We start from the raw sequence: 17,781 nt of genomic DNA on the forward strand, positions 1-17,781 counted from the left end.
GGCCAGGGGCAGCAGGACAGAAGGTGGCCCAAAAGCCCTTTCCTCTGGGCTGGGAGCAGCCGGAGGGATGGTGACCGGGAAGCCCCTTCCTCTGGACCAGGAGCAGTGGGATGATGGCTCAGAAGCCCCTACCTCTGGGCTGGGAACAGTGGGACTCAGTACCTTCGTCTGGTGGTCTGATATCCTCTGCGTCTTTGTAGTGTGGAATCAGGTGGCTGCCTGTCTGCAGCGGGGTGATTCGGCATGTTCCGTGCTACTGGGGACCTCGGTAGGGTGTGGGCAGACCTGCCTGTCTGCAGCGAGGTGATTCGGCATCTTCTGCACGACTCCACTATTTTTCTTTTTATACTTCCAATAAACGCTGTCCTAACTTTCTCCTTTTGTTCATCATTTCATTCAACTTTGTAAGGTAATATGTTTGTATGGAGTTAGCTTTTTAGTAATACATCCATTTTTGTAAGCCATGTTACTGATAGAGTTCTATACCAGACAAAATGGCCCCAATGGTCCTACATCCTAAAATGGCTCCCATTCCTAAAATGGTTCCCGCTTAAAGAAATGTGCCACTTCGGAAAAGTGAAACCTACCCGCTCTGGAGAAGCAAAACCGAACTTGTTGCTCCATCCTGCTACCCACAGGATCCTCCCCTTTCAATCACCCATGTCCCTTGCCTCAACTCTCAAGATACTCTCCCCACAGCACGACCCTATATAAACCTCACCCCAGTTAGTCTTGCTCTCTCTCGCCATTTTCAAGGTAGCTGGGCAGCTCCTTCCCCAATAAAGCCTTGCCTCAGGTGCTCCTGTTTTGGCTCATTCTGTCAATTATAATACTGTATTGAAAAATAAGCTATTCAAAAATACATGCATTTTTTTGCACTGCAAGCATTTATCAATTTACACTATACACCCGTCAATAAGCCTGGATATAAACTGTTTGGGCAAGGCAAGTAAATAAAGCAATTACAATCAATTTCCTACTTCTATAAGTAGGTCTGAAAAGAAACATTTAAAAAAACAAGCATTACCATAATACATACCCAGTGTATCAGCCAGTGCTTACTAGAAAACAGACTTAATCCAAGATATATAAATATAGAACGATTTAAATGGCCACCCACAGAGTCAGATGTGGAAGAGTGCAAAAGGGCTGTTTGCACGCTGAAGATCAAAGGATCCAATCAAATGTAAAAGGCCTGGAGCTCTCTGTAGTGTCCCATGTAAGACTGTATGAGGAGGCTAAAGAGGTTGTGATGAAAGGCTGATGAGTCTGCCCTAGAAGGCTGAAGAGTCTATGCTGGAAGGCAGGAATCAACATCCAAGGTGAAGGGGACGAGCTCCAAAGAAAGAGAAGTGAGCCTTCCTCATTCCTTTCCCTTTTATTCCATTCAGGTGGCAAGCCTATTGGCTGGTGCCACTCACACCCAGGGTGGGTCATCTATCTTCAGTAAATTCCTTCAGCCACACCCAGAACTATGCTGATCCAATTTAGCTGGGTGCTTCTTACTCAAGTTGACACAATCAGTTAAGTATAACATCCAATATACTGTATATCCAACTGGTATAGTGATTAGAGTTGGAATATAATGTAAAATATTTAATTTTTCTCTACATTTCTCATTCTAGTAATAGCACCGATTTGAGTTTCATTACATTTGTCCAGCCTCTGTCTACTTTACCCATTTAGCCTAGAAAAAGAAAACTGCTATTTGAAAATGCTTTCAGCTCCCTGCAACACTAACTTGAAAAGTGTGTCAGAGTAGAGATCTGATTTTATCAGTTTAAAAGTCATCACTACATCCCCCACTGTTTGAATGGCTGGAAAAAAGAAGTGGGTCCATTCTGAGGCTGCATGTGAAATGATGGCCAAATGACTACAGCAAGGAAATTTCTGAAAGATAATCATGGGATCAATCCTTTTTTTCTTTCTTCGAGGTACTAGGAATTGAACTCAGAGCTTTGCACATGCTAGGCAAGTGCTCTAACACTGAGTTACACTCCAACCCTTTCATCTCTTTAAAAATTTTGCAACAGGGTCTTTAGTTGCTCAGGCTGGCCTCAAACTTGAAATCCTACCCCTTCAGCCTCCCAAGTTCATGAGATCACAGGTGTGTGTCACTAAGCCCAGCACATCAATTTTTTAAATTATAATCTGTACTCAGATAATAACTTTTACTTAAAACACCTATCAGCCAATCAATTATATTAATTTTTCTCTTTTTCTCTCCATATTTTAGTAGAGAAAAACTTAAGCATGGCCTAAATCCAACTCTCAATTAAATATGTGAGGCTGAACATTAACTGAAAATGCAGTACATCTTTATCCTTACTGCTGCTAATCACTCCCAGTAACCATTAGTTCCTCCAAACCAACATGTCTCATTTGATCAAGAGTAAGACTGAAATTTTCTTCCCCACAGAGGTATTTTTAGATGAGCTCTTTCACTCTGATTAATCCCCTAACATCATATCAAATGGACATTCACCTTAATTTTTACAGTGGTACCGTGGTACTTGTAGTTAAGTGGTTTCAGGAGACATGATGAGTACCACAAGTATCAAACAAATCATTCTGGCTGGAAAGCATAGGGAGTCTTGAAGCAATCAACACTGACAGCAGTGCACTAAGTACCAAACTAATGATAAGTACCAGAACAAAATTTTCATGTCAAAATGTATGAAGTACCAAATTCAGTGAGTTTCGAAGCAGTACCAAGGTGTAAATGTACATAAAGATTTAACTCAATAGAATAACCAGGCCATTAAAATTAGTGGCTTATAAATATTTTAAATGCTTCTATGTATAAAAGAAATTATTATAACAATGTTGAGTACAAATGTCATTTCTTTTTAAAAAGGACCATAATCCTTTTTTTGTAATTGCCCTTTATTACCTGGGGAAAACAGACATGGAGAAAAACAGAGATTAATTAAATACAGAAACAATTTATCACCTCTATTTATCAAAATAAAGATACACATTTATGTATAACCATTTAATCTTTATTAAAAACAGACAAAAGTATAAACTATAAGATTTGAATGTGTAAGAGTGTTACAGTATAAAAGTAGAAACAGCCCACATTAAAACCTCTTGCATACAGAAAAGCATTCCATGTCCTCCAATTTGCCATCCAAACATGACTGCTAATTTTTTGTGAAAGAATTCTCAACCAGCATGAAAATGATGAATAGATTCTTAGCATTAAGGAATAAAATGCCAGGGGCCAGGGATTTAGCTCAGTGGTTTTGTCACCTGCTGTGCAAGCATAAGGACCCGAGTTCGATCCCCGGTACCAAAAAAAAAAAAAGAAAAAAAGAAAAAAGAAAATGCCAGCCACACATAATTGTGCATGCCTGAAAGCCCACCACTTGGAAGGCAGAGGCAAGAGGATCCCTGTGAGTTTGAGGCCAGCCTGGGCTTCATAGTGAGTTCAGGGCCAGCCTGAACTATAAAGGGAGACCCTGCCTCAAAAAACAAACAGAAAGAAAGAAAAAAGGAAAGAAAGAGCCAGCCAGCCAATTGTGTAATGTGATTTCCTAGTTTCCCAATGCTTACATGCATGCCTTTAGCCAACAATGTAGAATGTGTAGGTGTAGTTGTACAGATGATGGCAATATTCAGCCTATCACATCACAAAACTGTATCAAGAAATAATTTTCAGAGATTATCAGACTCATCTACTCCTCCATACTATTTCACACTGCATCAAGGTGGAACACCAGAAGACTGTACACTTGGACCACATCAGCTTGTTGTTTCTTTAACTTAGGCCAACTAAATTGTTTGTCAAAGAATTTAGTTTAGGAAAATTGGTTCATACTAGTTTTTGGGGTCCTTAAGAGTTATATACTTTATTACTGTGAAAAACTTCACACAATTACAATGATCCTTGATCAGTACTCCAACTCCTTGGTTCTTCTATTTTAATTTCTTTTATTAAATCTTCATTTGAGAAAGGCATGATGTAGTTATGTCTCAATAAAGATTATGTTACTAATAAGTACTCCAGATAATACTGCCAATGTCACAGTTTCAGTTAAAAGTGTAAAAGTTGGGGCTGGGGATTTAGCTCAGTGATGCTGCACCTGCCTCACAAGCACAATGTCTAGAGTTTGACCCCCGGTACCAAAAAAAAAAAGTTTAAAAAGTTATATCTGGACAAAACATGGAACACAATGAAAAATTTTATTATATAATATTTTTAAAATTCTCATTACATGTAAAATTATTTGATCATCCTTGATCATGGCACAGTAGCAATGAAATGCAATCACCAAGAACCACATACTCATTCTGTATGTGGAGGGAATGTGCAGACTACATTTACATATAAACTGGAACTGGACATTCAAAAGAAAATGTCATGAAATTCCTGCTTAATATTGTAAATTATAAATTCTCTTTGTAAGTATACAAGGTCTGATCAACAATATGGTGAATTAAAAATTTTATTATAGTAAAAGACATATTGCCATTAATCTCCCTCAAAATACTTCCCTTCACTTTGAATACACATCATAGTGCCACTTTCTAAAGCAGTTCTTAAAGTCCTTTTTTATGCTTTTAGTTGTGCTGTCATGGCTGCCTCAGTATCCTGAACAATTCAAAAATGTTTACCTTTCATGGTCATTTTTACTTTGGGGAAGAATCAGGAGTCATATGGTGCCAGATCCAGTGAATAAGGTGAATGAGGACACACTGGAATGTTTTTGAGAGCCTGCCTTTTTGTTGGATGGCACTATGCAGCAGCATTCACATTTTTATTATACCTTATAAAGACACTCAAGAAAGAAGACTTCCAGAACTGGTTCAGAAAGTGGCAACAGTCATGGAATAGCGTAGCTGAAGTGAGAGGGAGCATTCTGAGGGAGATCAACGGGAATGTCTTTTTACTGCAATACATTTTTTCACTTAAATATTCACCATATATTTTGATCACACTGCATATTATTTTTTAAGTTATAGCTGTTTAAACACAACATCATAGTGAAAAAATTTATTTCAATATTTTTATCAATGGAGAAGGAATTCTTTTATTTTTTTTCTAGTACTGGGGATCAAACTCAGGACTTTGCATTTGCAAGGCAGGCACAGTGCCTCTGACCTAAATCCCCCGCCCAGCCAATTCCTTTAAATAATAATCACCTAAGAAAGTTGCCATGATTCCATTTTATCTAATATATAGTCCATATTCAAATTTCTCCAACTGTATTCAAAATTTATAGCATTAAAAATATATATCGAATGTGCCTATAAAACCTCAGGACCTAATCAAGGTGCAAACATTGAATTTGATTACATGTTTCTTTAGTCTCCTTTAATTTTGTATGGTCCCACCACTATTTCATCTTTTATGATAAAGATATTGTTTGTTTGTTTGTTTTTTGGTACCGGGGATCGAACTCTCGGGTCTTTGCGCTTTCAAGGCAGGCTGCAGAACCACTGAGCTAAATCCCTGGCCCAAAGATATTATTTATAAGCCCAAATAGATGTCTTACAGAATGTACACATTCTGGATTTGTCAGATTCGTACTTCATGATTAGCCTGGAATATTATTATGTAATGTTGTGTCTCCCATTGTATCACGTTTCAAGGCATATATCCATTTGTCCCATTACAAGAAATGCTAAATGATCCCCTAACTTGAGGGTGTAACTGCCAATCTCTCCACTATAAAGGTGTATTGCTCCTCTTTGCAAATAATAAATAATTGATGAGGTAGTAATTATGAGACCATGTAAATATCTTGTTGGTTTACAGCCTTTTACTCAATAGTCTTAACATCCAATAATGATCTTTGCTTGAATTAATTAACAGTGCTAACTAGCAATTTCATAATTCTATCATTCTATGTTTTAACTGCCCTTCCTCTGTAAATAATTTCGCATTTCCCCCCTTTTTCACCTCTTTGTATTGGAATAGTATTTTTTAAATTTTATTTTAGCTTTTGGTACCAGGGATCGAACTCGAGACCTTGCACTTGTGAAGCAAGTGGCGGAACCACTGAGCTACATCCCCAGCCAGTATTTTTAAAATTTTAAAGTATCATTATGAAATTAAAAATTCTCTTTCAGGCCAGGGATGTAGCTCAGTGGTTCCTGCACCTGCCTTGCAAGCACAAGGTCCTGAGTTCAATCCCTGGTACCAAAAAAAAAAATTCTCTTTCAATCACTGTATTACAATCCATTACTATCATTATTCTTTTGGATGTTCAAATTGTGCCATATTTTCTTGTAGGAACCCAGCAAGCAACTCCTTGCAACTTTCTTACATGTCTTCATTAGATAGACTGTGAGCACTTTTTTATTTCTAATATAACAAAATGTTCCAGAGTATTTCTGCCTCACAGCCTGGAATTAGGAATTTCTCTAAGGAGCACTGGCTCCCTTTAGTGGGAAACAGTATTTATAAATAAAAATCTGGACTCCTAATATATTCACCTTTACTGCAGCACAACGATATCTAAGCCCTCTCAATGGACTCAGACAGCAGAAAACATTTTAAACCTGAGTTCGTATTAATACCTCTACTTAAAATTCAACACCACAGTGAACCTCCCAATTTGCCCCATTCCTTATTTGTATCTCCTAAGAACCCTGCTTCTCAAAAATCCAATATAACTACTCATTTACTCTATTGTATACTACACATAAATATTCAGGATTACTACTCAAGCACCACTACAAACAACAACTCTACTAAGTATGGCTAAAGATCTTTTTTGTGGGTGGGTTGGCTGGTTAGTTGTTTTAGATATTTCTGACCCTGGGACTATTTCCCTCTGTATCGTTAGACTACCTGTAACAGGGTTAAAGCTACATATTTTTTTTGGTGATTATGTTATAAACTTATTAGCTTCATTTGTTTCTACTTCTACTTACTTTTAGAGTTTTATTTTTTAAAGTCTTTTTACTTAGTTTTGTTAGGTGAATATATGAAACATTTACATAGTTGAAGAGTCACAACTACATGTATAAAATACATCCTCGAGGAGTCTAACTGTCATCCCTTTCCTCTCCCTGGTCCTCACCTCCTCCTTCTAGTGACCATTTCACTGGTCTTTGCTTAATCCTTCCTATGTTTCTCCTTTGCAAAATTAAGCTACTTGTTTTTTAAATTTTTTAAAATTTTCTTTCTTTCTTACAAAAAGGGACCATGCCTGTACATTTTGTATTTGGAAATCATTCCATATTGGTTCATTAAAATACTTATTCTTTTTAGTATTATATTTGATCAGTCTGTGCAGATAATAAGTTTTTTCTAATATCTTGCTATTATTAATAATTTTACAATGAAAAATATTGAGCAAATGTTCTTGTATATTTGAACAGGTGATTCATGGGGGTAAATCCTTAGAATCTGAGGTAACAGTAGGTCAAAGAGTAATGCAGGTATAATTTTGTTAAATATTCCAAAAACTCTCATAAAATCATAACATCTCACATTCCCATCTGCAATGTTTGAGGGTACCTACTGACTCACAGGCTTGTCAATTAAATATGTTCTAAGTGTTCAAATGTCTGTCAGTCTCAGTGTATTTTAATATGCATTATCAATTATGTTGAACATCTTTTCATATATTGTCATATATAATGTATTTTTGGTGAATTATCCATGTCTCTTGCTCATTTTTTTCTTTTGCTCATTTTTAAAATCATGATTTATATGTTTTTCAGTGGAAAAAAATAACCCACAAAAATACTTTAACATTTTGCTTTAAAAAATAAGTAAAACATAAAAATAATACAACAATGGGTGAAACAACTATAATGTCAATTAAAACTACACAGTCATTCTATATGATATTCCAAAAGCCTGCTACGAAGTAAGAATTACATCAAGTGAGATGAATGTTAAAAGAAAAATGATGCCAACCAATGTTGTAAACAGTTAATCCCACAAACAATCAAGCCAGTGGGGAAGATCAAAGCTTGGGAAACATGGCTAAGAATAATTTTCTTGTAATGGTTTCATTGCACCCACCTCACAAGTACAGGTAATCCTCCGAGGATGAGGGGCTTCCTGTTGTAGCTGATACACTGGGAGAAGGCAGAAATAAAAGATGTCAGTCTCCTTTATGTGGAACTTAGAATATATTATGAGCATCAAACTGGCTACATTTTATGCTCATAAGAAAATTGGTTCACTTCATATTACTAAAATAAAATTTGTAATAAACAAAACAAAGAAAGTAAACTAAACTTAATGTAAGTCTAGGAGCAAGCACAGAAAGAAAAATAATAACCCACAAAATGTCTTTTTACCTTATAACAAACTCAGGCTGGATATTAGGTTTATTCTTCATAATCTGGTCGTTTATTTCTCCTACTTTGTTGTGGATGTATTAAAGCATGTCTCTAACATAAACAATAATGGTTTCATATCTACATATATTTTAAAGTACCTTATTATTTAAAGTACATTATTAAGTGCCAAAGTTGAAACTAAAATTAGGATTGATAGGCTAGAAGTAACAACACATATTTTCTTTTTCTCCCAATTTATACTACATAAATTTATTTTCAAATATGATCTCCCCCTAAAAACAAATTTTATGAGGCAAAGATCCTATCAGTTATTCAACTAGAGAAATGTGGCAAAAGAAAGAACCAGATATTGAAAAACCTTTCTAAGATAAATTTTTAGGGTATCTGGAAATAGAGCTGTGAAAATTATATTGATATCATGATCTTTCTTTTTTAAGTCAAAAAGTTGAAATAATGATGAAAAGAATGTGTGGCTGTTGGAAAAAGTATCTCTAATTATATTTATCCCTCGAAGAGATTTTTTCCCAGTTCTAAATATATAATCATATATCTTTTTTCTTTTTGGTACCGGGGATCAAACTCAGGACCTTGCACTTGGGGGCAGGCACAGTGCCACTGAGCTATATCCCTAGCCCTCATATATAAAGTATTTAAGCTAATACTGTACTTAAATATGTAGATATTTTGTCAACATTATATCACACGACTCAGGGATTTGGAACCATGAGATACTGTGGCTCATTTCAACTGGATATAATACAGGTTCCATCTATGACCATATTCTTTCATATTTGTCATGGGAACATACATAAATATATACAATTAAGCTACATATATATACACACACACACAATCTATATATTGAGACACACACAAACACATCACTCACTGTTCTGTATCATTACACAAATGGAATACAGTACTGTGGTTAAGAATTTGCTTTTTTTTTTTTTTTTTTGGTACCAGGGATCGAACTTAGGACTTTGCGCTTGCGAGGCAGGTAGAAGAATTTGAATTCTTAAACCACCTGTAATGTGAACAATAGGGTTATGCCATTAATATTGCATGCTATGCCTCAGTTTTCCTTGTTTGTTAATGGAGTAATAGTTTCTACTTCACAAATAACTATAAGGATTAATTAACTTCTTATAGCTAAAGATTTAAATAGTATTCGGGATGTAGTAAAAGCCCAATAAAGAGTAGCTATTATTATATGTGACTGAAATTATTTTAAAATTCTTTATAATAATATTTGATTACCAGGATGCAGTCTGAGTTCATCATTAAGAGATAACATCAGAGTAATTTGAAAGGAACTGAGAAGATATAGCTATACTGTTCAAAACTTGAAAACCCAGATGTGGTGACAAATGCCTATAATCCTAGCATCAAAAGGCTGAAGAAGAGGATCACTCCAAATTCAAGGCTAGTCTGGACAACAGTGTATGACCTTGTCTCAATAAACAAACAAACAAAAAACAAAGTATTTCCTCAGTAAGGTTTGAAATATGTTATAATATGTTAAGGACAGTTTCAGACACTTGTATTTTATTGTGAGAGTTAGTATATTAAAAAACACTTCTGTGAGTATAGTTTTAGAGATTAAAGAGGTCTGGGACCATAGCTTAGGGGGAGAGTGTTTGCCTGGCATCCACAGGCCTTGGGTTCAATTCTTAGCACCACGACCACCACCAAAAAAAAAAGGCAATAAGAGATTAAAGAGGTGATGTGAAGGAGCAATTCTGAGATGTGGGAAAGTGAACCCTGAAAGCAAATATGTCTGCCCCGATAGTGACGGCACATGTGCATTACCCAAAGACACCTATAAATCTCCATTCTCCTTAAGAGAAGCCAAAACATGATTCATAAGAAAGGAGGATTCTTTATGTCCATTCCTTCATATCGGTAACTGTAACTGTAAAGTAAAAATTGAGTTCACATTTCTGCTAGTTTCAGAACAATTCAGTTCAAAAGATTATTCATTTTTCTTTGCCAATAAAATGGTCTGAAAAGCACTGTCACCTATAAAATTCAATTATGAAATTGAGTGATAGCCAAAAAGAACATCAAAAGTTACTAGAGAAAGTAAAATGTTGTTGTGATTCAAAGCACAAATAGTGTAGTATCCAGTTATCATCACTAAGAATTCACCCATTCAAGTGCAAGGTCCTGAGTTTGATCCCCAGTACCAAAAAAACCCCAAAAAACAAAAAAAACCCCAAAACAAACAAACAAAAAGAATTCACCCACTCACAGAGCAACCATGAAGCTAGTATGAAAAAAGCAGTGACAATATTGTCACATGAGAACTGATTCAGGTATCAGTCTGTTTTTATCAGTTTCAAAAGGTAGTTTTTTGTTTTTTCTAACATCAAGTGACATAAGGTTACTTTTCAATTTCTTTCAGTCCTTCTAATTGTCCAAAAGGATATAGTTCTGTTTCTTGGAGATTTTTTAGACAAATGCCTCCTCATTCGCTATCAATGATCAGCTGATTTTTAAGATTCATTTTTAATAAATAAGGGAAGCCTCTGGATACTTTGTAACAAAATACAGCAAATTTGGATTCAGGGAACATTTATCAAAAGGATCATTAAAAATTACACACAGTAGTAAGGTCTAATTAATTCAAGCACTTCTCCCTTAGTTTGAATTTTTGATAATCTGAACTAGAACTTAGTTGAATTTAAATTGGTATGATCATTAAATGATTTCTCACAAGTTAATAGCTAAATTCAAGATGAGAGGATATGATTATAGTACCTAACATTTTTAATCACCTTAGATGTGTCAATGTTTATATGCTTATTAATGAAATTCTCAGTTCCTAGAGACAATACATTGTTTTTCAAGTTCAGAGATCACAAATTGGTATCTTAAAGTCAAAACTGGTTCCCATGTGTTTGCCTGATTTTAAATTTCAGGTTTTTTGTTTTTGTTCTTTTTTTGGTACTGGGCGTCAAACTCAGGACCTTGCGCTTGCGAGGAGGTGCAGTGCCACTGGGCTATTAATGTCCTTGAATCAGAACTTTTTCATTTGATAGTCAAAAGATAAATCATCTAATAATTCCTTCCATGTTTATACTTTTTAAATGATGGTGGCAAGTTCAGGTACTGAATTCATTAAGAGAAATTAAAAAAATTCAGTAAAGGAACTGTCACCAAAAAGAAATATATACCATTTTTAAAAACAAATGGTAGCTACTGCAAGACATGAAAATACAACTGTATAAACCACATTCACTAATCAATAATCCTGAGGAGGAAAATAAAATCACCATAAACTCAGTAACCATCTGAGATGCTGTAAATATTCTTACACTAAAAACGTGCAGGGCACAAGTCTGAGATAAAAGGTCAAAGATAAAGAAATTTAAAAAAAAAGAATTTGAAAGGGGCTTCTAGCCAAAGAGATTATGAGACAAAAATCTTCAGCAGATGAAGAACATTAGCCATTTCTACATATTCTTAAGAACTTTCCTCCCCCAAAGAAAAAAAAACAGGTACCAGCAGGGAGGAAAATTACCTATGGTTATATTTAGAGTTTATTCATACTTTACTTATTATAATTAGCCTAAAGTGGCAACTATGAAAATAAAACTATCTGTTTTTACAGGAACATAAACCAATAAGAACCTGAATTACAGTAATTCTCCTTTACCCAACAGATTTTAGCAACTTATAAACATCAAAATTTAGGAGACTGAGGCAGAAGGATTATGAGTTCAAGGTCAACCTAAACTACACAGTGATACCCCTGTTTCAAAAAAACCATTTTTTAGAATAACTCTCCACTTTTACAAAGATGTTAATAATATGCATTTAAAGAACGGGTTTCTTAGATTGCTTATTCAACTAACTCTATATATAGTACTGTTTCTACAATAGTGCTTTCATAGTTTATTAAAAATGACTTTGATTATATTAACCCTATTTCTATTCTTAAAACATCAAGAATATATTTTATTTGATAAAATAATATTCTCTAGGAAACAGGGAAGAGAAAATAAAAAACTAAAATTGTAGACTCTTTTGAAGAAATATTTATTCTAGTGCAAAGTTTAGAGAGCAAAACACAAATCAAATATTCCTCTTTCTTCAGCAGTATAATAAAAATCTACTTTTTTTATTTTGAGAAAGCAGCTATTAAAAAAGATGACTTTCTGTCTGGGGATTTAGCTCAGCAGCACCACTCCTGCCTTGCAAGTGCAAAGTCCTGAGTTCATTCTCCATAGGAAAAAAAAAAAGTTTCCTTTTACCTCTTTTTATATATTCTTTTTGCTAAGATAGCCTACTGCCTTATCATGATGTATATATTCCTTTTATCACATAAAGTGTCAGGATCAAAGCAGTTACACTGCTTGAATTCAAAGCTTTCCCTTGCATTAGTTTTATCAGTCATTCTAAACAAGTGAGCTCAAGTTCCACTACCTGGAATCTTGCAAGCTCAGAGGGGATGAGTTGCACTACAGACATGCAAACCACATATAGATTTTGTGGAGGCATTCATTTCACCATAATTTTTTTTTATGCTATTCCCAAACTTTGTTTTGAATTAAATTTTTCAATAATGGATACACAATGGAATGAATCTTTATATTGAATAATCCTAATATTTTTATATCACTTACAAAGCACAACTCCTCACACAATTAAATTTGTATACTTACAGTAGGATTTCCAAACAGGAGGTCTATATTCATCTGTATCTGAAAGAACAAACATATTAATATTACTGAATATATTTTAAGCAAGATATTTTAATCTTTAGTATATACTGGTTGAGTTCTATTTGCCCTAGGTATTGTACTAGGCATTAAAAGGTATTAAAAGGTTTTTAAATCTTGGTTCTTACTTTCTTAGAGTATAGTTTTATGAAACTGTTCAAAGGAAGTTACTATATTTATTCAACTGCTTATCATAAAATTATGATTAGTATTTGCTGCTGGAACTCACTTCTCACAACCACTGAAGTAATAGTCAATAAAGTCATTGTTTATTTGAGTTTAACAATTATTTCACTATTGATCCCTGAAACCACTTGATTTCTCTTTTTCAACCAAATTGACCAGATAATTTTATTCTCCAAAAATACTGAGTATTTCTCTGTTTGTACCCATTACACTTGGGGGATTCCCATGTAATTAGTTTTACTAACACAAAGAGAGGAGAGCAGCGGGGTACAGATTCCAGTCCTCCTGCGTCCTGGACAATCAAACCCAGGAAATGAGAAACACTTCCATGGTAAAGTGTCTCCAGGGAAGTACAAAGAACAGGAGGTGCATGTCTGCACTGCAAGCCCATTTCCCTCCCCCTGCTTGAGTGCAGATAGAGGAGACAGTGTGCAGAGGCAGTGGAAAGAGATGGAAGACAAGCACAGAAGGGAGATGGAGTAATCAGAGTAAGGGAAGGAAATCATAGCTGAGGGATCATTTTGGCAGCTAAAAGCCCTGCCTGCAAGACTCTGTAGCCAAATCAGCATACATTTCATGTTTTTGGAAGAGAAAGCTTCAGCCAGCCACATCACCTGGGTCTGCTGACATCTAAAATGAACAATTAGGAAACCTAATTGGACTAGGAAACCTAGTCCTAAAAATCTTGGCCCAAGGAGGCAGGACAAATCCAAGGTTTAATGGGGCTGGGGATTTAGCTCAAGGGTGTCACCGCCTGCCTCACAATCACAAGGTCCCAAATTCAATCCCCAGTACCAAAAAAAGAAAAAAGAAAAAAAAGCCAAGGTTTACTGAGAAGGCAAACATGAACCTCAAGTAAAATGGTCACAGGATCAAAACACTCAGCCCTCCATTCCCAAGCATTATAACACAACCTCACACTTCATTTATGATGTGTTATCACAAACTATACAAACACTGAGTCAGAGAGACACAGCAAGACACTAATAAGAGAGATAAGAAAATAGAGAATTCAATCCCTAGTACAAAAAAAAAAGTAAAAAGAAAAGTCTGCTTAAAGAGTTAAAAAACGTGTTTATAAATGAATAATGCAGCAAATACAGTCGCTTTTCATTATCACTAACACTGAATTTAGGAACAAATAGGAACCACTCCTCTTATGGGAAATACAGATTCCTGTGCCTCAGGTCATGGGCATTTTCATTACTTAGTACCTAACCTTGTTTTTTTGTGTGTGTTTCTCTTTAAAAACACCTTATTTAGTATATACTATTGATTCAGTAAAATCTAACTCACAGCCAACAACACTGTAACTCTTGCCAGTAAGTTTAGCTAACACATGTATTTTCTCCATGAGACACAGTGCAGCTTTCTCACACTTGAGGACAACAGAACTTGCACAGGTGGAACTGCAACATTATGTTTCAGGGGCATTTTAAACAGCAAAATCATTACCACTACCACTACCACCATCGAACATCCACAAAAATACAAAAAACAAAACAACAAAACCCCCCCAAAACCCATGGCTCTAACCAGATAAAAAGGATTCTTTAGAGAACTGAAAGGATGAGCTAGAGTTGACCAGCTGGGTACAGGCAGGTCACATGTCTCAAATTTTTTACTGCACTGTGAATATTTGTAAATGATCTAAAAAATGCCACTGGTATTTGTTTCAGGGTTACAGATAAATGTTAATGAGTAGGCAAATTTACAAATATGTAACCTATGAATAATGAAGATTGATGGTAAATAATAAGCACTTACTTAGGAAAATACCCACTTTAGGTGAACTTGTCCAGTGATGCTAAAAAGTACAGATGAAGCATGACCTTGGCGCAGTGATATATACAAATGTATATACATACTTCCTCTGATAGGGTGTGTATGTATGTTGTAGGGTTAATTATACTGAACTTTGTCTGAATAAAAAAAATCATAATTCATTTATACATTTTAATACTAGGAAAACTTTGTAAACATTGAAGTCATTTTATAACTTCATTCATGATATACAAATGCTGCTTGGTTACCCTACGGAGTGACAAGGGGCTGATTCAGGGTTGTAAGAGAATGTAAACCTGTATCCTTGATAATCATCCATGATCCAGGCATGCCTCAGCCTCTCTGCCAGGCTCTGAAGCTCAGCTGAAGTGATCCACCCGTTAAAGGGCAGACATCTTGTGCAGCCAGGAAGCAGGACACAACTCAACCAGACAGGGACCCTTGTATAGTGAAGAGTTTAACCTGGCCACAGAAGAGAACTGCTCTTTGCCCTTGTCAAAGATAACCTTTTCCTGAGATTTGCCAGAGAGTGACAATGAGATTTAGGGTGGGTTTCTGGGTGGACAGTACTTGATCAAACAGGAGGGCAACCAATCAGCAAGATGAATGTAGGAAAGCCTCAATAAAAGCTCTCAGCACCTTGCTTGGGAGAGTTTCTTGGGTTGGAAGCACTTCCTGTGTATCAACACACACAAATGGAAGAATGTGTGTCCTGACTTCACAGAGAAAGAACAACAGAAGCTCTACTTAGGTATTTCTCCTGGACCCCCTGCATATGCGTGTCTTCCCACGGCTGAATTTAATCTGCGTACTTTCCCTGTAACAAACCTTGACTGCAAGTGTAAGTGTGTTTAGAGTGTTCTGTGGAGTCCTTTAATGAGAGAGACCCCTGAGAGTGGTTTGGGAATGCCTTCCTGCCAGCTTGCAGTTAGTGTTGGAAGTTTGGAAGTGAAAGAGGTCTGGGGGACTATGCCTCTCACTTTGTAGCTGGCCCTAACTCTTTACAAATTCTGTGCAAATCATGCAACAGTGAGGGCCTCCTGGATATCACTCTGACTTTAGAGAAGGTGAGAGATAAATAGGTTAACAGTCAAAGTCCTGACTCTGGGGAACTATGTACCCAGTGCTAGACAGGGCTCTCTTAGAGGAACACTGACCTTTCTTTGCTGTGACTTTGATAATATTATTACCTCTCTGATGGGGGGATGGTACTGGGAATTGAACTCAGGGCCTCATGAATGCTAATGCTAGGCATTTATTCTTCCACTAAATTACATCCCTGGCCCTTTTAAATTTTAAGACAAGGTTTCTCAAAGTTTTTTAGGCTGGCCTCAAACTTGTGATCCTCCTGCCTCAGTCTCCCAACTAGCTGAGATTACAGGCATGCACTACCACACTTAGCTTTTGTTTTTTGTTGGGTTTTTTGGGGGGTACTGGGGATTGAACTCGGGCCCTTGCGCTTGCAAGGCAGGCAGCAAAACCACTGAGCTAAATCCTTAGCCCTACCACACTTAACTTTAATTTCTTCATCTAGAAATGACAGTATCATTTAAAATGGGAATAGTAATAACAACATAGTTTGGCTTTGAGAATTAGATTAGGTATTATACATAGTATAAAGCACCTTGAATTTAGGAGACCTTAGTAAATAAGCAGCCTCTTCTGCCATCATCAAAAGTGATTAAAAACACAGTATTACTACATCAGCAGTAAGACACTGTTAATGATCTAAGTCCTATATTCTTATTATTTTGTTCTCACCTATACACCTACTCTATTATAGAAGACATTATTCAAAATGCTGCAGATCACAAATCACATGGCCACATAAAATTAATATTTAGCAAATAGCCAAGAAATCTTGGGAGAAAAGTCTGAATCTAGTATGAGAATAATTCTAATTATTTTTGACATTTAAAAGCACAGTTTGGGGCTGGGGATTTGCCTCAGTAGTTCTGCCACCTGCCTTGCAAGCACAAGGTCCAGAGTTTGATCTCCAGTACCAAATAAATAAATACATAAATAAATAAATAAATAAATAAATAAATAAAATAAAAGCACAGTTTGAGTTCTAAATTTTTTTCTACTGGGGACATGGTGGTGCTTGGCAAGCATTCACAAGGCCCTGAGTTTGAACCCCAGCACCACAATAGATAAACAAAAATGTTTTCCTAGCAATCTATTTTTTGCTGGCTGTTGTGTAAACTAGCACAATTCTCCAGGGAGCAACTGGTGACATACACTATAAACTTTTAAAAGTATATAACAGCTGTCTAAAATTAATGGAGAGCTCTCTGAAGGAGCACATTTAAAAACGGTGACACTTTCTTGTTTAGGGACAGGAACCTTAGACATCACGCTTAGATTAATTCTGTTCAGAGCAAAACCGCCTGACAATTCCCTTAATTGGTAAAGAGTGTGTCCATGTCCTTAAGACTGGGGATGGAGATGGCTGGCACTGGGAGGGGGAAACTCCAACAGCTTAGGCGAGCAGCCTTAGCCTCTTCGTAGGCAGATTTACTTGCTAAAGTCTGGAAGACTAATTTTCTAGGACCCTAATCCCTTCTGGGAAGAGAAAAACATTACTATAATCTTTGATTTCTGAGATTAAAAATTAGAGTTTGAATCAAGTCCCCCTGGCAAGAAGATGCAAAGACACTGCTGAAACAAAACAGTCCGGAAGGACTAATTGACAATGTGACTTGTGGTCCTACGGTGCTGACTTCCAGATTTACAAGGTAGGACAGATTAGGGCACAGACTAAAGCAGATGTCGGAAGTGTCTCTGACCTCACTCCCTAGGTACACTAAAC

At 36.1% G+C, this 17,781-nt stretch overlaps 1 protein-coding gene across 5 annotated transcripts in view; it reads right to left on the reverse strand.

The window, feature by feature from the left end:
- The window catches only part of Chn1 (chimerin 1), a 187,976-nt gene that overhangs the window by 123,561 nt on the left and 46,634 nt on the right, over positions 1-17,781 (reverse strand). For all 5 annotated transcript variants that reach the window (XM_004857705.4, XM_087200621.1, XM_087200616.1 and 2 more), the window contains 2 exons: positions 12,942-12,980; positions 7,988-8,043 (listed from right to left, as the gene is read on the reverse strand). In XM_004857705.4, coding sequence (XP_004857762.1) covers positions 7,988-8,043; positions 12,942-12,980 — 95 coding nt within the window. The remainder of the gene's footprint in view (positions 1-7,987; positions 8,044-12,941; positions 12,981-17,781) is intronic.

The sequence above is a fragment of the Heterocephalus glaber genome, unplaced genomic scaffold (assembly GCF_053883595.1).
Source record: "Heterocephalus glaber isolate CG9 unplaced genomic scaffold, H.glaber_assembly_v1.0 deba00000347, whole genome shotgun sequence".
NCBI classification, from domain to species: Eukaryota; Metazoa; Chordata; class Mammalia; order Rodentia; family Bathyergidae; genus Heterocephalus; species Heterocephalus glaber.